The sequence below is a fragment of the Falco rusticolus genome, chromosome 14 (assembly GCF_015220075.1).
Source record: "Falco rusticolus isolate bFalRus1 chromosome 14, bFalRus1.pri, whole genome shotgun sequence".
Taxonomy (NCBI): domain Eukaryota; kingdom Metazoa; phylum Chordata; class Aves; order Falconiformes; family Falconidae; genus Falco; species Falco rusticolus.
In genome coordinates this window covers 8068236-8091094 of record NC_051200.1, presented here as the reverse complement: position 1 = coordinate 8091094, position 22859 = coordinate 8068236, and the positions used below count along the sequence as shown (strand labels likewise).

Here is a 22859-nt window from a genome sequence, read left to right as displayed (position 1 = left end):
GCTTACCTAGCCTCAAAACTTCTCTAGGGGATAGCACTAGTTTCCCAGTTCTTGCCTGAAGTGCTAGCAACCCAACAGAACAGAGGGAAACATTTATTTCTGTTATTCCCCCCCATCACCTCCAGTATGCTGGGCAACCTTCACATCACTTTGTCTCTGGATGATTTTCTACCATCTGTAAAATGGGAATAACTATGATGCAAAGATTAGAGACAAAAAGCACTTGTATTAAATATCACAGTAGCAGACGTTTATGAAAAACACCAAGTAGTCCCATGAGACTTTTAAAAAACCCCTGCCAAGCTAAGAAAGCACAATCAGAATACCAAAAGTCCAAAAAATAATACCACCGTCATGTTTCAAGGCCTCTGCTACACAGCTCTAACAAATGTTTAAACTGTACGCATGGTTACTGGATGCCTAAACATCAGTACATCCCCCCTGACACACGCAGGAGTCACATACAAAATACTGTACTTTAAACATTAGAAAGGAACTTGGGAACTTCAGGCTTTCTCTTCTGCCCTGTTTCAGGCCTGTTCGCTGAAAGGGGAGCTGAATCCCACAGGGGCTTGCCCTGACACGTACCGCTTTACCTGATGCCTCCTGCCCCACAGGGGCTGGTAGGTCAGGTTAGCAGTCAGGGTCTCACGCAGGTCCCTGTTCCTCCCACTTCATTACAACATCACACATGAGATAGCCAGATACGAAAAGCTCATGCCAGGTACTGCTGTTGGCTCCAGTTTCTTTATTAAAAGCCACTGAACAACGCTTACAGCTGCCTGGACCAAAGTCTCCTACTTATTCAATTACTATTTCGGTTCCCATCTGGAATAACGGATGTAGAAATCTCAGCAGATACCTTTTTAAATCAATACTGATCCCTCAAACGTGCAAAGAATTGCATCCGTCTCATACTGAAGTGTCAAAATACCTTCCTTAAAAAAAAAAAAAAAAAAAGTGACCCAGAATGTGTTTCAATAGGTCATACACTGCAAAACAAAGCTACAGGTTTGTGAATCTCAAAGGTGGAGGGTATTTCAAACGAGTCAAACTAACAGAAATACCCTCATGCTGCCTCTGTTCCTGCCTTGCAGGAGGAACCACAAGGGGAGGGTAAACAAGAAGGAACTGATGGCAGAGGCTGGAAGGCACAGGCAGCCTGGCACCCTGTCACGGAAAAGCATAGTACTCAGGTCAGAAGCTTAACTTTAATCTAAGTCTCTGTCTCCAGCAGCAAAGCAATGTATGTTTTCATATCAGTATTATAAGTGTTAATCATGCTTCTTGTAGGAATGAATCAATTGGATTTGAAAGATAGATTAATAAATTGATAAAATGTACACTCTAGAGGTGACACTGCAGTTCAGATCAATTTTGCTTTCAAGTCATAGACAGGCAATCATTTCTACTTCAGCAAGTTATAACAGTACCACAACAATCTCACACAGGTCTATATACTAACATTTGCACATACATGCATTGCACTGAAAAGAATTCCTTCCTTCTCCACAGGTCAACAACTGGAAATATTTAACCCTGCACCTCCTGAAAGAGGCAACCTCTGATGTTTCCTTTAGTATTTGTAAAGCCAACTTCTCCAAACTTAAATGCCAAAACCCAACCAAAAATGTATCTTAATTTTCCTTTCTCCCATTATTTCCCATAGTGATCCCAATATCTCCTACCCCACAATTCTACTGCTTACCACTTTCACAGCTACATTCAGGGCAAAACCAAGTAAATACATATTAGAAATTTCTTTTCTATTATGTGTCACAGGCACTAGTCATTCAAAACTGAAATGCACTTCAAACAACAAGCAAGGTTCCAAAAGTAAAGTAGAAAAAGTTTTCTTAAATTCAGTGGACAGAGATACAAGAATGCGTATTAATATTCATACCTAGTTCAACATAAGGAGCCTTATTTACGTTCCTTCAAATATATACAGCAGTCTGTAAAACCTGCCTTAAACATGTATTCAGATTACAAGAACCCAAGCACACTTCAAAACTGTTCTTGGTCAGGAATTAACCCAAAGCCAAACCATTACATCACAGGTTCCCTATAGCTCCCATAGGTTCACATCCCCCTAAGTTACCTCCAAGCCTCTGCATCACCAATAGGTGTCCCAAACGGAGCAGACATTCATCTCTAGGACTAATGAACATGCTGAGCTTGAAGACAGTGTTCTGGGTAAGTTTGTAGCTGTATTATTTATACTTTCATTTGAACGTAACAGGAGGCAGGCCTTCCAAAACTATTTGCATGAACAAGATGAAAAACAAAACATGCCAGAACAACTTTCCCTCTCAGGACAGTCAGAGTAAGGACACAGACCTAGGACACACACCCGCAAAGTGAGCATAGCAGAAATACAAATACGAAGATCTCTCTTATAATTTCTATTTAAGATCTGAAGGAAAACAAAGCAAAGATACCTTGATGCATCTGGTTTTTTTCATTCAAAAACATCGCGTTGGGGGGGGAAGCATTATCTGGTTAAATGCATAGAGCTGGAAAATTTCTCAGTCATGACATTATGTCTGCTAGAGGTTCAGATATTATTAATAAACTCTTAAATGCTGCAGCTACACGTAGAACAGATATCCAAACAGCTGACATGATGCCCATCGCAGAAGTGGAAGATTATAGATTTTTAACTGAGGAAACAACATTTCTTTCATGCTTTGCTTACTTCCTCCTATCCCTAAAGATCCTACCTTTGTGATTTACTGTGGTTTGGAACAATTTAATTGCATTCATTTATTTTATTCAGATACAGCTGCGGTTTCCCTTTTGGGAAAGGAGTCTAGCTTTAATATTTAAGTATCAACTCAATATTTTAATTGTTTTAATTATACATGAACTCGTTTTAAGCAAGTGTAATAGCTAAAAATTTGAGTGTTTAAGTAAGTCCAATATTTAAACCCTGTCAGGCTGAGGTCACTAAAAAAACCCCAAGCCTCTAGCAGATTATTTCCTTTCTTGTTCTTCCCTCCCTCCCACCCCACCAGCAAAAAGAATGTCTAAACACTGCCAGCTGTCTCCCAGATAGGCCTGTCTAGCTGCAATGCTGCTTTCTGCCTCGAGGAGAGGAAACCAAGGCTGAGACTCCAGTAAGGAGGTGCACAGATTACCGGTGCTTCACACCGCACTGGCTGGTAGCCTCCCCGAGACCTAACTGAGCACAGGAGCCTGGCTCCTCGCTTCCCACTGAGCCAAACTGAACAGATGGAGAGCAGCCATGAACCCGTGAGCAGACACGACCATATGCAAGAGGGACTGGACATTCCTGCACTGATGACATCTTAGAACAACAGTGATTCTGACTTTTTTGGTCTTCTGGAGCTCTGAGTAACTTAACATCTTCTGGGAAAAGAGATTGGCGTGTGCTGATTAGTGTTACCAAGCTCCCATTTCCTCTATGTCTGTACATTATTTGCAGGAAGTAAAAGCTGAAAGCCTCTTTTGCATCTCTTCTATCTCAGAAACTGGGAGGGCTCATAGCTATGCATTTCACAACAGGGCCAGAAGTCAGCTCCTCAGGCAGATGCAATTGCAAACAAAAAGCAAATGGCAACTGCGAATGCTCATCCTGCAGCTCCTCTAGGGGCCTGCTCCAGCAGGAGCAATGGACTTGTAAGAATTAGGCTCCTCCGGGATATCCCACACCAAGGAAAAATCCATGAGTCTCCTGTGAAGTACAAACACCTCCACTTCCTTGTACATCATGGTTTTCATGGCCAAAGTGATCAGGCAACAATACAGAGACTGGGCTTCACAGAAGGGAGCAGAGGGAAATCCTAGGCTAGAGCTGTGGCAGCTATTAGGAAAGTGAAGGTCTCCTGAAACAGACCACTGTAAGCTGATGCATGGCATTTAAAAGGCACAAAGCATCAAGCCAACCGGTTTCAAATAAACGTGTTGATTTTAATCCTTTATCATAATATTAATATTATCAATATGTATATGTATATCAATATATAAAAATATGTCTATGAAAATATATTCACATAAATAAAAACTCATATATAAAATATATGAACATATAGACACGTAATATAAATATATAAGGTATATATAGAGAGAAATATGTCAAAATATTATATCGAAAAAAGCACTATGTCCCAACCACTGCAATGTCAACGAAACAAGTTAAGACACTGGCTATGCCCATACACAGCAAGGCATGATGCTAAGTCAAGCCCTCTCTCTCCCAGGCCATTGGTGACAAAGTTGGATGCAGCTGGAGGGATGAGAGAGACACTTGATCTTCTGGCACATGACTGCCTTTTGGGTGGTCCCAAGATAAAGAGGTGGAAAAGGAAGGCCAGAATCCTAGAGCACATCCATCTGACGCTACAGAGAAGACACGAAGCTGGCTCTCTAGCTTGTAGAACATACTGGTACAAGACCCGAGCCAATTAAGCCCTGTTAACCTGCAGAAAGACACTGCCAGCTCTGCAGCCTGCAGCCTTGTAGAAATCTTGGGGATGTCTGGCCATGCTCCTCCGCACAAGGTTGGCATGCCCTCTGGAGCTCTAGCATGCTGAGACAGGGTATTTCAGCTCAGCAAATAAATACAGCAACAATAAATGGCATCAATTATTCACTAATGGAATTATGTCTCGTAAGTCAAACAGAATCTATAACCTGAAAAATCTTTTGCTTAAAAAATACCATGATTTTTTAATTGGTTTTATATTCCCTGCTAAGATTACTCAAAGCACCGTACACAAAGGGCTTGGGAAAAGAAGTCACTTAATCAGATTAAAAGGAAATCACCTACCGGCTGGGAACCTAGCAGCTCCCACATCCTCAATTTATTTGTATAACCTCCACCTGTAAAATACCCTTTCTAGGGCATTGCTAAGGCTGCAGTCCCAGCATTAGCTATTTGCTCAGCTTTACTTCTTAAAGCAGACAAAAAGGATGACCTGCAGCTTTCAGAAAAGCTTCTTAATATTAAGAAATGCTTGTGAAACTTAAATCAACATCACATTCATACAGATGCTCGAGGCAAACGGTTCTGTTCCCACCACAAACAGCAATCGTTGCTCTGTAGACGTGACAGATTTTTTCTGGAGCATCTGGAAGTTGCTGCTTGTAAAGAAGAATCTGACTACCATAATTAAATTAGCTCACCCTTTTTAATTATTTTGGCACCACATCTCAAGTGAGAAGCAGCCAAACAATTCAACTTGCTACAAGTTTCTGTATCATTTTTGCAGCATTGCAAGGTACTCAACCTGTGACACTCACATGCATTCCTGTTTGTCTTCTCCAAATGGAAATATGGACACCTGAATCTATAACAAAGGGCAAGTAAAGGACATGAGACAAATCTCTTTCAGTTCAGCTTTTCTCTTCCCTTCTATAAGGACTGTTTCTTCAGCAAACTAATTCTATGCTTGCAACTGCAGCACCATTTCATCACCCTGGTTGACATCTTAGATCCTCCACTCCTGACCTCTTTAATGACTCCTGCCTGTTGTCCAGCCCCTGTGTACTGTCTGCATTTGCTGTCTGGAGTTGTCATCCTCAACTTTCCTCCCTTCAGCTGCCATTCCTTGGTTTCAAAGGATTATTTTCCTATCAGCCTCTGAAGATGCCTTCCTAGCCAAACCCCTGTTCTCTTTAAGGCAACTTCAGTTTCACTGCTAATGTCCTTTGCCTCAGTGATGCCTTTGTATTATCTGAAGACACTACCACATCTCATTGCTCCACCCCCAAGTCCTCTTCAACTCTGCTCTCTTTAGATACTCTCTACCCCTTAAACAAGACATATTTTATCATGCAATGTTACACACATGCTAGTCAACTTCATAATTGCTCTGGTACTTAACACAAACCACAATTCTGGCCATTTGTGCAATAATTCTATGTGTTGCTTGGAAAAATGCCAATCTACATAAGCCAGCAGACACCAATACCCTGATTTTGCTGGTTTATTGCCCTAGTGGCCCAAATCTGTCTTTATCATCAGTGTCAGAACTTTCCATGCACTGCTTCAAACAGCTCTACATAACTGTCTGCACAATTTCCCTTCCCCTTTTCAGGATGCTCACCAGCTTAGACATCCCCATACCAACAGCTGGCAAGACCCAAGACTACAATATCCATCCAGAACACCGCTGCACAGATCCTGTCTACCGGGTGTCATCTGAACACCCCACGCCAGCTCTCCTCTGCAGCTAAAGCAGTCTTCCTGCTTTCAGACATCCTGCTGCTTACACCGCAGTGCAGCTGCCCACAAATAACCATTAAATTACTTTCCCCTTCCCATTCTCCTTTATCAAGACACCAATAAAAAAACCAAACTGCACTACAGCACCAGCACACTACAGCTTCTGTCACCCTATTCAGCAACATGGTCCTACTGTTTCTTTACACATTTGCCTGGCTGCTTCCATCCACTGTCTCTGATCTTCTACTTAAACAACAATACAAATAGTTATTTGGAAGCCTCTGGAGCGTCTGTCCCTTCACAATATGTAACATTTAGTGAAGCCCCAAGCAACACAACAGTCCTTCTTATCTAAAGACCCCTTTCAGAAAGGGGAGTCAAATTAGCAATTTTGTTCCAAGTGCTGAAATCACACAAACAGAAAATGTATTTCACACACAATATCGTAGAAAAAGAAAAAATCAATAGTTTGCTCTACACAGCAACCTAAAAATCAGCACGCATGACAGAATGAATACTGAAGGTGAAAACCAACTACATGATCATATACTTGCAAAGAAACTGTAATTTTACTTTACGTGCATTTTTCCCCTTCATCTTATACTCAATGTATACCAATTCAATCAAATGAAAAGAAAAAGAACCAGCTATTCACTACTGGATTATATTTAGCAATGGGTAGTCTAACATATTAAAGCATTTTTCCCACCAGTACTCAGCCTGAATTGATACTGTCAACAGCTGCCAATAACACAAGACATTCTGCAGAATGAAAGAAAGCAGATTTAAGGAAAAAAACCCAAAACACTAAAATATAATTAAAGGTAAACTACCAGCCGCATGATGCTATAACCACAGGCATGTTACTTCTACAGATGTGTAGTTCTCATAAAGGAAATGCAAAGGCCCTTCCTTGCAGCCAGGTGGTGTTGCATGGCACCAGTGAATAAAGGCTGCTCAATTATACAGATTATGGATCTCACAGGGGTTCCCATCCAGGCCAGTAATAGCAGTTTTGAAAAACAGGAACACTATCAGCCTTAGCAAAGTTTAGATCAAGCTCCACTGTAGCCAGATCCCAATATCCATGACTTCTCTCACAAGGCAAACAGTGCTCAGGGGACGATAACCGCAAAAAAAAGGCTGGGGACTAGTTTGATTTAGCAACATCCATTTATACTTCCTAGCCCAGCAGAAAGAATTTAGCTTAACATCTGGTGGTTCCCAGAGTAACACTTCCTAGCCTGGGATGTGACATCTAATTCTTAATAATAGATGAACCAATAGCTTTTCTCCTCTGTTCTCAAGAAATGCAGGAATTAAACTTAAAACTGGCCACACCAACTAAAGTCAGTACTCGCAGCTTGAAGTCAAACTCACAGCTTACTCAAAAGGCAAACAGTCTCATGAAGTCATTCCTTTTGAGGCAGGAGACCTGCATGGACTACGAGTCACTTCAGGCTCTAATACAGATGAAATATTATCCAGATGCTTCTTTGAAGTGTTCTGTTATTATTGGTGGGTTTCAAAAGCAGATGTAAAAATAAACCACCTGCCACGCCCTTCCACTGCCAGAATAATCAATGCTTATCTACCCAGGAAATCTCTTCCCAGTTAACCCCCATATATGATCACACATACAGCTGGCACGGCTTTTTGGAAGATGCCCTTCCAACACACAGAAAAATCATCCAGACTTAAAAGTCACCACAAAGCACATACACAGTCAAGAAGATCCTATAGCATGAGTAAAAGATTGGATGTTAAAACAATACCAAAGTCATTATTACCTTTGTGGGTTTTTAATCAGATCAACGTTTGGTTTTGGTTGGTTGGTTTTGGGTTTTTTTTCATAAAAGGAAACATAAGAACACTTTCAAGTAGCTTAAAGTCATATCAAGGGAACATTATAGCAAGAAAATTCATCCTGTAACATCTGGTAAGCAAACCATATTGGTTATGACTTTTTTTTTTTTCAGAAGAGAACAAGAAGTATATATGCAAAACAAAAAGCAGCCATCTAAAACACTTGATTGCATGAGCACTAGGTCCAGATTCAAAAGTAAAGATATTTTTCTGTGACTTACCAGAATTTCTCTTTGACACGAGCTTCAAATTCATGCTGACTACAGTACAGATCACAAGAACCAAGAGAACAAGAGGCTTCATCTTTCACTTTCTGTGACAGCTGAAATGCAAACATAGTATGAAGTCTGAATCACAGCTCTTCACTACAACAAAGCAGCAGCTACAGTTAAACATTTCTCAGAGAACCATTACAGGGCAATGGCTTAATCTAGTGACTTTGGGGTTTATTTTTATGCAGAGGTAGCAAAACATAATAGTTCAAAGTAACTGTCTATGAACTATTTGCATCTAACACACAAAAGGGTTGGTCTTCTAAAATGACACTTTGAAAATATTATTTTGCTTTACAAATCCATAGGATTTAACTGTTTATTTGAAATAGCACAGGTATAATCTGGAAGATTTTTGTAGCTTATTTAAGGGAGAGACTCTGATGGTCAAGCTTAGTTTTATGTCATACAAAGAGGGCATATGCTTAAAAAACCTTCACATTTTTCAGGAAAAGATAAAAGAGTAGGTTATTCATGCAATTTTTCTTAGCAACCTCATTTTCCCACTGGTGACTTTTTAAAAGCTCCTAGAATGAATTAATGCTATTCCAGAGATTTCTCCTATAAAATGAGGTAAAGACAGGTGAACAAAATTCAGAAATCAATGAATGCAGGCCTCGGGATTCTTACCAAAAAGATAAAATAAATCTCTCCTGTGAAATTTACTACCTGCCTTATATTACATACATTTAAAAAAAAAAAAAAAGTAAAAATCTAGTTTAAAATTGTATTTTTAATTTTAAGTTTTGCTGGAACTAATTCTGTTTTCATTTACAAGTATGAGGTCATTCAAGAAAACACAGCAAGAGCAAACTGAGGCTCCTTATCTGCATTTAAAAACAGGTAGAATGAATCTGAACTCAGCAAAGCCCCTCTCTCTCTCTCATTTAATTATAAGCTAGAGTCCTCAAACACATGCTTAGCTTGAAGTCACAGGCCTTTAAGTGGCTTGATATATTTAGACTCCAGGAATTTATCTCCAGATCAGATAAAGACTTTTGATCAGGACCCTTATTCTCAGATAAAGAGGGCAGTCATCTAAATCAGTACACAATTATTATTTGGGACAAAAGAATCAGCATTTTATAGCAGTTTCTTTTAAACAGAAATGCATAAAACTACCAGCATTAGCAGCCAAAACCAAGGCAAATGAAACAGAACTGTTCCTTAAACACTGTACCACATCCACCCGCCCAGCCTGCTCAGAGGCACCCTCAACTCGGGGACCAGCCCAGACCCTGGCAGCTCTGAACGTTTGCTCAGTGTGACAAGCCAGCAAGACAGTGCAATGCCCTGTGGTTCGCTAAAAACTATTCAGCTTAATCTGAGTTTATTACATCAAATATTCTTCCCTTGTAATTTTACTACCAGCTTACTACTGTGTGAAGAAAATGTAAGGAACCCCGTATAATCTTTTACACAATGGCAATTATGCTGCTATTAAATTATTTCAAAATTACTACTTAAAATTGAAGTTTTCCCCTTCTCACCTTACCACACTATAAATTATAAATAGGCAGTGGATTTTTCTTCCCCCCCCTGAATTCTATGTTCCCGTGGGCACTTTATGCCTGTTGATTCCCCACAGTAAAGACACTAAAGGAGTTCTCAAGGAATTATAAGCGCTGAAGGCTGTCTGACAGTGGTTAATGGCAGAATTAGTATTCACTCTTCCTTAACCTCACCTTGGAGTACCAAAATCCTGAAACATGCAAGGCCATCTTGACAAAAGAGCTTAAAAAAAAAAGTAATTGAACTAAATCTAGTGACAGATAATTGTAACGATGATGTTATGCTAGAATGATTTTCAAGTGTAGCTTTACAAATTACTTTCTCCACTTTCCTCCCTTCAGATATTACAGCTGAAGTACGTAACTCCTAGGTCTTTTTTCATATGGGTCCCTCCATCCCCATTCCAAATGAGCTATGCTGTATTAAATACACTTAAAAATTCAAAGCAAGTTCTGCTGGCCGACATTAATGCTAGAGACAGGGAAATTCTTGGTTCTATCAGCATTGCTTTTTGAAGCCCTGGTCTCACCAAGGAAGTCAGTTTCTGTACCTGCAAAAGTCAGGAAAACACAGTAGGGAAAGGGCAAGAAATTACTCCACCACCCTGTCATTCACAGCTGGGCCCAGAGCCTCAGCCTGTCACATCTGACACGACCCCACTAAAGCTGGCATGAAAATACACATCAGTTTGAAGTGCCATCTTCACCATTCGAGACCTCCAACCCGAAGAAGGTAGGATCAGTCACACCGGTGTGACCAAGGGGTTGGCTGGTTATTGTCCTGAGACAGCAGGCAGCCATAGACAACAATGCTGTTCAAACTGGTTTTTAAACATACAGTTTTACAAAGAATGCAAGGTATGGTGTAAGATGTATTTCCTCCAGAAGCATGTCAAGCAGCCAGAACAGGGAAAGTTCTATGTGTCCAAGGCAAAGTCTCTAAATTTGCTCAGGAGATTTCTGGGGCTGAGCCTGCCAAGACTCCCATCGTGTCTCCCAATGGGACCAGTCTCACAGCTCCCTCCTCTGAGCCATTCGCTCACCTATCAGGCAGCAGGACAGACTAGAGACTCCAGACAACCCTGTGCTAGACCTACCAGCACTTCTGGAAATAAATGCATGGGAAAGTGTCTATGATCTGATGAAGAACATGAATAAAACTGTGCTAGCCTGAAGATAAATAAACGGGATAAACCAGTTAACATTTAATACCATTTTTCTGTAATTGAGGCATTTTCCTCCAAGCAGGGCTGATTTTGTCATTTGACAAACTCTCCCCTCACAGGCACTCATCAGCATTTCCCCAAGGAGCTGCTTACTCTGATGCTGCCAACTCCAAGCAGCTGTGAGTAGGGGCTCACAGCTGTAAAAAGAATGTATCTACTGGATACATCTTACAAGAGGGGGACCAAGTTTAGGACCACTCCCAGAAGAGTAGAGATGACATCTTACTTAATAAGGACATAGAAATACCAATTACAGCTAACTTGCCCAAGATCACCAAGAGGAGAGACACAGAATGAAGTGCTTGTTGAGAAAAGAACCGCTTAACATGTTAATCCAGCCCTTGTTGTGACGTGCCAGGTTGCATTTGTATCGAGGTAAGTAAAGGGAGGTTGCTACCATCAGAGGAGAAGCAAGGTGACAACTATATTCTCAATAATCCCACTGCTAACAAGGCTCCCCCTTCCCTCCCCATACCATTTGGTGCTACAGACCACAGACTTCAGGCAGCTTTCCCAGCCTGCCGTAAGCATCCAGCAGCTACAAGGGGACTGGGATGTGGTGTAGCACAAATTCTGTTCTAACAGAAACCCTGACTCCCGTATGCCTCCTAACGCCCTTCACTTGTGCTGACAAACTTAGTTCTTTCTTCTGAGTCCTCAGAAAATAAGGCTTGTGAAATTGCATCCCATTTTCTTCATGTACTGCTCGCTGTCCTGCCAGCACCCACTTTAGCTTGCATAGCTTCCCAGACTCAAAAGAATTTCAAGTTACAAGGTTAGCAGAAAGCACTCAGAAACAAGAAGGAAACTGGAGCATTAATATTCTGCACAAAACCCAGCACTGAGATGCCCAAGTTCCTACTTTAAACATGATTTAGTTTTGCTCTAATTTCTACCACAAGCTTTGTTTACACAGTGTTCCTTTTCAAAAGAAGGCAAGAAAAGTGGTGCATGTGTGCACTCAGGCACACATCTGTGCACAGACTGAGATTTGCTGACACACCATGAGGCTCTGTAGGTTCTGGTTTCTCCACAGAAGCAGTGATGCAAAAGGTGCTCATTAAAAACAGCAGCCCACCTCTTCAGTGGTTTCCAATTGTCAGGTTTTGTTGCTGAGAAGTCTCACCGACATAAATTACGGTTTTCACCCCACACAGAAAGGATGAAATGGCAACAGTAATTCTTCCCTTGTCTTTACAGTATGCTAGATAGTGACTTCTGTTCATTTCTTTTCAAACCTTTTCCCCGCTCCACTTTTTAAGGCTTTGAATTTTAATATGAACTCTCTCTCAGGTCTTCTCTTCTGCCAACACACCACACTTTCAGCTGTTTATTACTGAAAGATTTCCAGTCTATATAAAATGCTGGACAGAAGCAATCCACAATGGGCACCAGTCCCTTTTTGTCGATACCTCAAACACAAACAAAAGAATATGTAAGATCAGAGATGCGTGCTAGTTCAAATAACATATCTTCAGCTCTACTTGATATGGGTCACGCAGCATTCTTCGCTCTGTTGCTCAATAAGCATCAAAGAATATTTCATTTTGCCTAATTCACTGTGCATCTTCACCATCATAACCAGCCACTTAAGTTGTCTAAATATGCAATGAACATTAATTCTACCAGGCAGTGTGCATTCAGCATTTGTCTTGCTGGATTTGAGCCTCCATTGGACTCAGCTCCTTAACTAAATTCACATCTGGCTAATTCTCCTTGTTCAGCTGAAATTCTATGAGAAATTTAAAACCAAGGTAAGCACGGAAGGAACCTGGCAGCGCTTATGTTGTGTGAACTGAAAGTAACCAGCAACAATGAGACATCTAAAATGTCTGGGATTATTACTGGCTCAACAGTGTATCAGCTGCATGACAGCAATACAAAAAGGAAAGACAAAGGTATTGTCCTGAGGAAGCAAAGGGAACCACAACTAAATACACAGAACACCTGACAAGGTTGCAACACCAATCTGTAATGATTCCTCCAAAGGCTGCATGAAAGAAAAGGAACAAACAGTAAAACTCACAGATCTTTTGTGATGTGAAGGGGGTAAACACAGAATCTTACCTGTTATTTGAGAAGAAACAAACAGCACCACCTCTCAGGTGTTAACACTGAGGTTTTGCTTGAAAGATTATAATGCATCCATTAAAAAGTTAAATATCCTCCAGATGGCAACCACAGAAGTTACCAAGAAGAGCACCTTAAAGCTTCAAAAGGCACCTTACAGTGTAACACCAAAACAAAACAATGAGCTTTAGTGGCAGGCACGAAAGAAAAATACCATGGATGGCCTCCACACAGTAACTTCTCCCATTAACATTCCTGGCTGCAAAGAGTAGAAATTATTTTAGTCATGTTAAAGCAGCAAACCGACTCAACACTATGAGCAGGGCTGGTCTGCCCTGTAGAGAGAAAACCCTTCAAGCATTATCACAAGAACTTTCCCATGCAATAGCTGCCTAAAATAGTGCTCATTTATGGCCAAACATGAAGAATAGGCAATGGAAATATCCCCTGAAACACTCCAAATACAGATAAAGATTCCAATGTCTATAGAATCAAAATCCTAACCAGAGACGTTAGCGATGAGCATACAATACAGGCACTATTCTAATTCTCTACTCAGAAAATTCAAAAAAAACCTGAGCAGCCCATCTTAACGATTCGTGAGCCAAAAGAACTAGAACTACTCAGCGCTGATTAGCAGATCGAGTACTATCAGCTCACACCACACACTGACCTCAATTCCCTAAGCAACTCACACAGAATTCAAGTTCATTATATCTTCAAATTGGATTTTAAATCCCTGAATCATACTCCTCCCTTATTATAACAACCCCTGCACTTGGAAATAGAGAAAGCAACAGTAAGGAAGAACAACAAGAACAACAAAGGAGTGGGAAAGTTAGCGATTATTTTTTAAGCCTCATGCCCAGCTGCACCATCAATGATGTACTGATTCAGCACTACCCTGGATTCTACAGAGAACGATTGTTCCAGTCTTAACTTCGCAATATTCTAACTACGCATCCCAGGATATATGGATATGCTTGTCCAGTATCACAGCTTTTAAATTCGAGTAGTCCAGGCCTTTTATAGACATTCAAAGTGAAATACGTGTTGTGGGAGGAGGATTACAGCTGTACTTCAAGCCCTCATGGTTTATGAGGTCAACATAATGGATCTATTAATTTACAGCCTTTTTTCCCCACTAGAGTAGGAGCTATTAATATTCAACATATATTTACTCCTGCAGATTGTGGTTTAATCAATACAGTACTTCAGGCAACATGAAGTACCGTAGGCAATGTAAAGACTGCCAGACCCAGAGAGTTTAAGTCTAGAGAGCGGGGCTTAGCCTCTTACCACTCTGCAGAAGTACTTAGAAGATTATAGAAAAGCCAGCTGGGGGAGAGAAGAAAACATGAAGATGGTTTACACTTGGAAAGCTAAACACGTACGCTAGTACCGGGGAAAGGGGAGTGATTTTAAGAAACAGCTTAAATCAGCCTAAGTCCTAGAACTGACACAGTTACAGCAAAACAGTTCCCAAAGCAGAGTAAGCTGCAGCAGTAATCACAGCCACCCGCGGGGAAAGAGGAGCCCCAGGCCTGGGCGACCACATACACTTCCCAACACTGAGAAGGCCACCGGGCACTGTCCCAGGAGGGCAGACAGCTTCTGGGCTGCGATGAATTTGGAGGTTACTCTCTCAGACCCAACTCAGCCAGCCCACCCTGGGCTGCGGAGAAGCTCTGCTCAGAAAAAAAGGACTCTGAACCCTGCTTTTTAGCTCACCACGGGGAAAAATAGCAAGTTGCTGATGAGAACTCTTAGGCTTCAGAGTTGCTGATAAGCCTTTAAGTTCTGGAAAACCCATGGCTTCACCTGACTCCAGCTCTTCAGTTGCTGACCACTGAGCAAACACCACTGCTCAGGTCATGGCCTTTTTCTCCTAAGTGCTTTAGATGATCTCACCAGTGATCACAGGTTTCCACTACAGAGCCTTAACCACAAAAGGGGAAGACATTTCGGATTAAAAGAGATGATCAAAGTGCATTCTCACCCACACCAATTTCAAAACTCACTCACCGCTCTTACATCAGTAAGGAAGTCTGTCCACTTTGCAGCAGCCTATGCGAAAGCATTAAGCCAAAAGATTAGATGCTTTGCTTCTTTCATACTCATACCAACCTAGCTCCCCAAGCAGCTTTTGTAGAAAAACTATTAAAAACGGAGAGAGAGAGACAGTTCAAAGAAAGGTCTCAATCCTGAAAGATAGCATATCCCTCCTCTTCCCCCCACACTGCTTTTCTTGTTCCCCTTGTGTTCCTCAAGGCTCATTACAGAGGTGCTCAGCACAAAACAGAACTAGATTTTAGACTGGGCTGCCATCTGCATGCTGAAATGTTCCCTGCTTTTATAGAGGAACTGCTTTTACAGCATCTTAAAACAGGCCTCTTTCCAGGACCACATAGAAGATGGACTGCAGTTGTTAGAAGTGTCAGCTGTATTGACTTTATATCTGCTCCTATATACATTCATGCCTCTGCAATATTTACACAATAACAATATTTGCACTATTCATGGCAAACCTGGTCCACATTCACTCCCATACATTAATGAAACAAGCACCAAGAGAACACAACTCCACATGCAATGTGCTTAGAATTTCATACCTTGGTCTCATTCATGGCCACATGCTTCCCTAACTAATACACAATGCTCCAAGACAACAGAATTAACAGAAAAAGATGGCATACTAGCTGTTACACTTCTTATAAAACACTCTTCCACAGTTTTCCACTTCGAAAGCACAGTTCCAGAAAAGCAAGACAGGGCACTTCGCTGTGCTGTCAGCAAAGGCAAGTTGCTTTCACTGTACTCAGCACTATCTCATAGTACCTTAAAGTGATAAACATATTCTTGATAAGGATTTTTTTTTCCTTTACATAACCAGAGGCTAGCCTTTACCTATATGTATTTTTTCAGATTTGTCTGGGTAAAAATAAGAATTAATTAAGCAAGCAAACCCCCCAGAATTTCAGAATCATGAGAAACTGCTTATAGAACATTACTTGCAGATATTTTGTAGAAATCCTGTAAACAATGGGGTTTTGTTCTAATGCAGACCAAAATCAAATTAAAATATATATTTTATGTGCCCTGGAATTGCCCTGCCAAGTAGACATCCTTGTTAATTTAACTGTTACATAAAGCAGTGACAAGAGGGATAGAAGGAACTCTCTTCCTGTAGTGCTTTTGGAGTGGAGAGGGGCTGGAAAGGACAGGATTAGCCAAGCAACCCCTACAAAAGTTTCTAACATGCAGTCTCTCTCCCACCAGCTTTGTCACTGAACTTAACACACCCCTCGGTCCTCCCACCAATTCCATGGGTGGCTTACCTAGATCAAATACCAGATGCCAGAGGAAGCCCTGACCATCAAAGCTAGCAAAAAGGTTCTCATTATTTTCAGCAAGGGTAAGATCTCTTCCCTTTGTCTTCTTTTCAAGGCTGTTCGAAGAGAGGTTTATTTTTAGTTGGACATCCTGGAAAGCAAACAGCCTCTTAAAGTGCCTCTTTATTTTGTGATACAGTTTAAATGTTCACTTCCCTTTCCAGCACTAAAGACCTCCTGATAAATAGCTCAGACTCACATTGTTTGAGGAAGGCTTAGAAACAGAGAGCAGACACTGTTTCCCATACAGCCCTTTAAGGCTGTTTAATAGTTGTTCACGATTTAGCATCCCTTGATATTTTCAGCTTGAGCCTCAGTTTGAAGTGAGAGATTACTTAGAGACAGAATGTTTTGGAGAGTAGGAAAAGTCCATACCTTACACATGCTTGATTTTTATTTCTTACTGTGAGTAAAACTTCTCAGCCCCTTCCCTCACACGCACAGGTGAAGGCCACCAGCCCCAGCCCTCCCTGGCAGCCTCCCCGCTCAGCCAGCAGGGACGGCTGGCTGCACCAGGCACAGATATGCTCCTTGGAACTTTCCCTCCACCTCCAGTCCCACAGGGGCATGTCAACCCAGGACACAAAAAAATTTGGACCAAACAGCCTCGCCCTTCCAAATGCCACAAACAAGACATTGTTTGTAGCTTTAACTGGGTAATTGTAACAGGAGCCCTCCTCTGCCCAGGAAACACCTGCGGGCAGTTAGGAAACAAATTACTCTGCCTATGCAAACAAACCAGATCCCTGTACAGACCCAGCCTGACCAGAGAGCCTCTCCTGGATGCTCCTGTCATCTCCAACCACGCAGAGCATCCCAAGGTGTATGGGCCTCATACGCTGTCCCCGTTTCCTCCCCCTTTCTCTCTCCAGCAGCCTATCTGCATCTCTGCCGGGCTCCTAACTCACACTGCCTCCATATGCAAGCTGCCCATTACTTCCGCAGGGAACTGGAGCCAGCAGCTACCCACACCTCCAGACACGCACTTTTAAACTCTCCATAGCTCGAGCTTATTGTACAGTGGCAAGGCACAACACCTTTGAGATCCTGAGCCCAGCAAGTACGCTCCTACTTGCCTCTGCCTTCTTCACTCCTCTGCAGCCTCCTCTGGGCTTAAGGCTGTAAAGCGCAGCTTCTTCTGAGGCCCTGGCCTCCAGCCTCCATCAAACCAAGAAACCTCAGGCCAGTCCCTGCCTGATCAGGGGTGATCTGTGCCACAAGAACAGACCTTCTGCTGAGCTCACCTTCTCCCCAGCAGCCTGTGAATCCCTCCCGACTCTCTCAGGCTCTTTTTTGATCTGAGTTCTGTTTGGAGAGTGGCCAGTGCCCCCACACTGGTTTCCAACAGCTTCAGCTACTGCACTGCTTCAAAGTGCAGCCACTAGACTGGCAGCCCTGGAGATTAAAAGGCTTTCCATCACTCAGCTCTGCAAGATACAAAGCAGTTCAGACAAAGCTGGCTGGTGCCACATCTGTACAAGGGCTCCAGCAACTGTGTGGCATCCACTAAAACAGCCTAAAGGTGGCCAAGTGCATTAATGTGGCACAACTGGGTTTTTTTCTTACCCCTCGTGCAAGCAAATCTTCCTTCCTTCTCCCTCCCTCCCCTGCCCCCCACTTTACTGCTAAGGCATCAGTCACCAAACAATTTGAAGACAAACTCCTATAAGCTTCCAGGTACTGTTAAATTAAAAGGGTGGTCTGCAGAGAACTCTTGAACAACTGAAGATTTCCCTCTCTCTCCCCTGTGCTCACTTGCAGCCCAAGCAGGGAGGTGAGTATAAGGAAGTCTTGTGATCGGCTAACATCCCTGAACATTCCCAGCTGAACATCCCTGAACATTCCCAGCTGAACATCCCTCCCTGGCACCCAGGAGCAGGCCAGAAGTGTATGCAGGGTATGTGCTTTCCAGCATCCTTGGTCACCAGGTAGAAAGCTTTAGTTCAGTAGAGGAAGGTCTCCCCTTGCAGACTCAGATCTGGAGCAGGCTGGAGGTGCAAGCTGCTGCCTAGCAACATGAGCACTCTGCGGGGAGGTCAGAGCATGCCCCCGTCCTCCCACTGCAAGAGGTCTCCTTTGCACAGAGAAACACCCTCAAAAGGATGTGATCCTTCGTAATTTCTTGGAAAGCCATCCCGCACATCACCAATCACAAGCCCTGCTTAACCACGGACTCGCCAAATCCTGAAGAGCACTGCCTGTGCCTTGGTAAGCTGCCAGAAGTCTTCACCTCTCCCGTTGACTGTATGTGTGTAACACCCCACTGGCTCAGGGAGCCCAAAATCCCAAATCCCAGCCTGTCCCTCCACCTCCTCCTCAGCCACTTGTCCATTATTGCAAAGCAAGAACCTGACTGTCAGCTTCCTCCCCAGACTTACCTTCTGCCTCAGGTCTGGCATGAGCAAAGCTTTTCAGCCACCGTGTCCTCAAAGCTGGCCTGCTGCTGCCTCCGGAGGGAAGCCCCTTCCCACACACTACACAGAAGCAGAGAACCTGCTCTTACAGCCGAGATACCTGACAGATAGCACAGACCACCAGGCAGCTGCACAGTTTAATCTCTGCTAAGAAATAACATCCCCTTTCAAGCAGTGACAGCTGGCGTTTGGGGTGAGTGCCTCTCTTGGGCAGGGATGCAATCACACTCGCACAGCGCCTGGGCACCCTGCAACAGCCCTTCGCTGCTCCCACGCAGGCAGCGCCTCGCCTCGCCACGCACCGACCTCTAACCATTCACTGAAAAACCTCAAGACTACACATACTCTTGACGGTATTACCGTAACAGCCACAAAACCCACACATACTCTAAATTTTATATTTTTTTTTTTTAAATGATCAGGTTAAAAACAAGAGAGTATAAACACTGCACAGGAGCACAGGGAAGTGCCAGTTCCTGCCAGGATGGGTATTTCCTCGCGGTACAAAGCCTATGGGTGGGCATTATCCCAGTGGGAGCAGAGGTTGCCCAAAGCACGCAGCCCTTACCCCAACTTTGAGAAACTGCGGCTTACGGCATCTCCTACCAGAAACTTCAGCTTCTCTGGATCCTTGCAGAGGCAGCCGTCCAGGAGCCTCTTTTAAAACAGCTGCTTAAATCAAGGTCTTGAGAGACGTTTCGTGCCCATGAACGGGTTTCCCTCAGACCCCAAGCAAAACTAAAGCCGTTTTGCCACAAAACTTTGGGAGGCAGCTGGAGATTCCCGAGTCGCCCGACGTTCAGGACGCCGCCACGGTGCCTCCGAGCAGCCAAGAGCCAGCACCTTCTCCACAGGCTGCACCAAGTTGCCGCATCCCCAAAAAAAAGCGACTCCTCGCGCGTTTTTTCTCTTAAATCCCCGGCAGCGACACTTTTATTCCCCGGAAGCCGCAGGCGCGACGGCGTGGCGGGGTGCGAGCCCGGGTGCTGCCCGCGCCCTCCCCTCGCGGGGGACGCGCGTCCGGCGCCGCCGCAGGGCCCGGCACGGGCGGCCACCCCGGGGGAGCGCGGCACCGGAGGGCGCGGGGGGGCCGCCCGCCCGGGACCGAGGGGTCGGTGCCGGCAGCACCCCGGGAGCACGCCGGCTCCCCCGGCTCCCCCGCCGCGGGGCGGAGGAGGGACACGGAGCAGCCGCCCCTCAGCCCCGTCCCGCGCACGGCGGGGGCGGCGCCGAGGGGACAGTCCTTACACCCCAAGTTGGCTGTTTTGTTGGTGGTTTGTTGGGGGTTTTTTGCGAGGGAAAACTGTTTTTTAATTAAAACAGCAACATAAGGGGGGTGAAGGAAATCGCCGCCAGCAGCGCTGCGCGGCAGGGCTTACCTCCGCGGTGGCTCCCCTCTAGGTCTCCATGCCGGCACGGCCCCGTCCGAGGGCGGCGGGCTGCGGGCGGGCCCCGCCGCGGAGGCAGGGCGAGCTGCGGCCGGCGGCGCCGCTGCGGGGGCGGTGCGGGCCGCCCGTGTGCGCGGAGCGCGGCTTGCCGCCGCCGCCGCGGAGGAGCAGGCGCTGCCCCCCGTCGAGTTCCGGCGGGGCGGCCGGGCGGCGGCGCCGCGGTGAGGGGAGGGCCGGCAGCGGAGGGCGGGAGCGAGCGAAGCGGCCCGGCGCTGCCCCCCGCGCCGCCGCCGACGGCCCCGCACGCGGCAGGTGCGGCCGCCCGCCCGCCCCGCGCAGCGAGACGCCGCAGCGCCCCCTGGCGGCCGAGCCGAGCCGTGCCGCTGTGCGCCCGCCGACCCGCACCCGCGGCGAGCGCCGCCGCCGCCGGCCCCGCGCCGCACCGGACAACCGGCGTGGCAAAACGCCGCCGCCGAAGCTCCGACCGCTGCGAGAAGGCCAGACGGGAAAGGGGCTGCCGGCACCAGCGAGGGACCCGTGGGGGAGCGCCCGTGGGCGGCAGAGCCGTGCCGCGGCCGGGGGGCGGCAGCCTGCGGGGCTCCGAGCGGAGGAGGCGCCCCCGGGGCGGGCACCAGCGCGCTGCCGCAGCGCCCCCCCGGCCGGGCACCTCGGGGGGCACCCGCGCCCCCGCCGCCCCCCCTCCGCCCCCCTGTAGCGCCCGGGCGCAGCGCCGGCCGCCCGCGCAACTCGCAGCAGTTGGGCTGCAGCGGGAGCGGCGCAGCTCGTCCCGCAGCGCTGCGCGGCGAGAAGCCGCTTCCAAACCCCTTGCACGCTCTCGTACCACCATCACCGCCAGTTTAACCAGCCTGCCCTGAACCGGGTTAACTTTGGCTTCCCTAACTCTGATTCCGACATGGCACATCTATGCTTTCTACAGCAGGGTAGCGTTATTTTTAGTTTCCCTTGTGCTGCTTTTTATTCGCTTTTAAATATCTTAGAATAGCTCCATGCAGAATATAGTCTACTTCTGCTTTTTTTGCTCGGATTTATCAGAGGACCCAGTTTTGTTAGGCAGCTGCGATACAGGCAGCGAAAAGCATTCGCCAAATTTCTGTAAGTGCACTTCACGCTCATGGAAGCAACGCAACTTCGCAGTGCCGCTGCTTGGGCGGACTCGTGCTGTACCACAGCGCGTGCGACCGTCACTCCTGCAGTGACCCCCTGCGTGGCTGCAAACCCCGGGCCACGCAGCAGCCACAAACTCATAACCTAAACATGCAAGCAGCACCTAGCCAGCTGCAGGAAAACAGCGTCCTTGGTGTCACCGCCATCGGGAATCAAACTTCTTAACACCAACGTAGCATTAAGAAGCGGGCACTCCTTTATTGCAGCGCTGGGCACTCGGTGGCATCTCCACAAATCAAGCACACCTGTGCAGATTTTACCATTCCATTTATACACAAAATTACAAGGTCGTACACTCTCAGTTACAATGATTGGTTAGTAATTTGCATAGAGTTGCAATATTTGCTGTGTCATCCTTTTCTGTTACTATGCTGTGCAGGGGAAGGGTCTTCACCTGGGCAAGGGTCTTCTTGACCTGTGGGAGTGATTTTTAGTGTTATCATGAAGGTAGTTCAGGACACCTTAAAAGGAAGTTTTGTTGCCAAGTTGGACGGCTGGGTATCGGCCTTGCCAAGCTGTCCAATAACTCATCCTATACACAATAGAACCTGGCTGCTCTGGTTATGGTCTAGAGAGTAAAGACTAAGGGTATTATGGTCTATAGCATAGGGACTTCAAGTAACTGTCTCAGATAACAAGCAGCACAGCAATTCATACATCATTGGTTAATAAGTGCTAACCTAATTCTAACACGGAGGTTAACTCCTTAAAATCAAAATGCTCTTATAACTCACTGTTACATAAACACAAAATATAGAAAGATTCAGTAAAATTTTAAGATAATCTGCAACATCAGGAGACTCTCTCCATAGGTTAGTGTCCCCTCAGCATCCTCGCCCCAAGCCAGGGCAGCTGAGAAGAGCCAGACCCTGCTTGGTTGCATACAGCCCACCTCAGCTACACATCGGTGTCAGCATCTTTGCAATTATTGATGTCAAAGGCAAGTAAACACCCAGCTCTGCTTTCAGGTCTTTATCACATCTTGGGAGCTGACCATCAGAAACGTTGTCTTGTTACCTATAAACAAAGCAAATCTGAACTAGATGTCGTATGGGGACAACAAAAGTAGCATTTTCAGTCATTTCTCTGAGTGTATCCATGCTTTACAACCTCGTTTGATGTGAGGAGGTGCTGGGGACGAACGACGGATAGCCGCCTTGTTCTGCAAGGTGAGGCCAAGAGCAAAGACGACTTTTCCCAGTCCCAGTTGTGGGGAGGGAGCAGGCACACACAAGGTATTCTTACGCACAGTAAATGAGCAAAACTATTGTAGTGCAGGGATGTGACAAAAATCGATAAACTAGCCCATTTTTACTGCCTGTATAAATCTTTTAACTAATTAGAA

At 45.1% G+C, this 22859-nt stretch overlaps 1 protein-coding gene across 1 annotated transcript in view; it reads right to left on the bottom strand.

The window, feature by feature from the left end:
* IL1RAPL2 (interleukin 1 receptor accessory protein like 2) overlaps positions 1-20584 on the bottom strand; it is a 392948-nt gene extending 372364 nt beyond the window's left edge. Inside the window, exons 1-2 of the mRNA XM_037408547.1 lie at positions 20321-20584; positions 8278-8378 (exon numbers count right to left, since the gene is read on the bottom strand). Of these exons, the coding sequence (XP_037264444.1) occupies positions 8278-8359 (82 nt within the window). The 5' untranslated portion in view covers positions 8360-8378; positions 20321-20584. The remainder of the gene's footprint in view (positions 1-8277; positions 8379-20320) is intronic.
* Positions 20585-22859: the final 2275 nt, after the last annotated feature.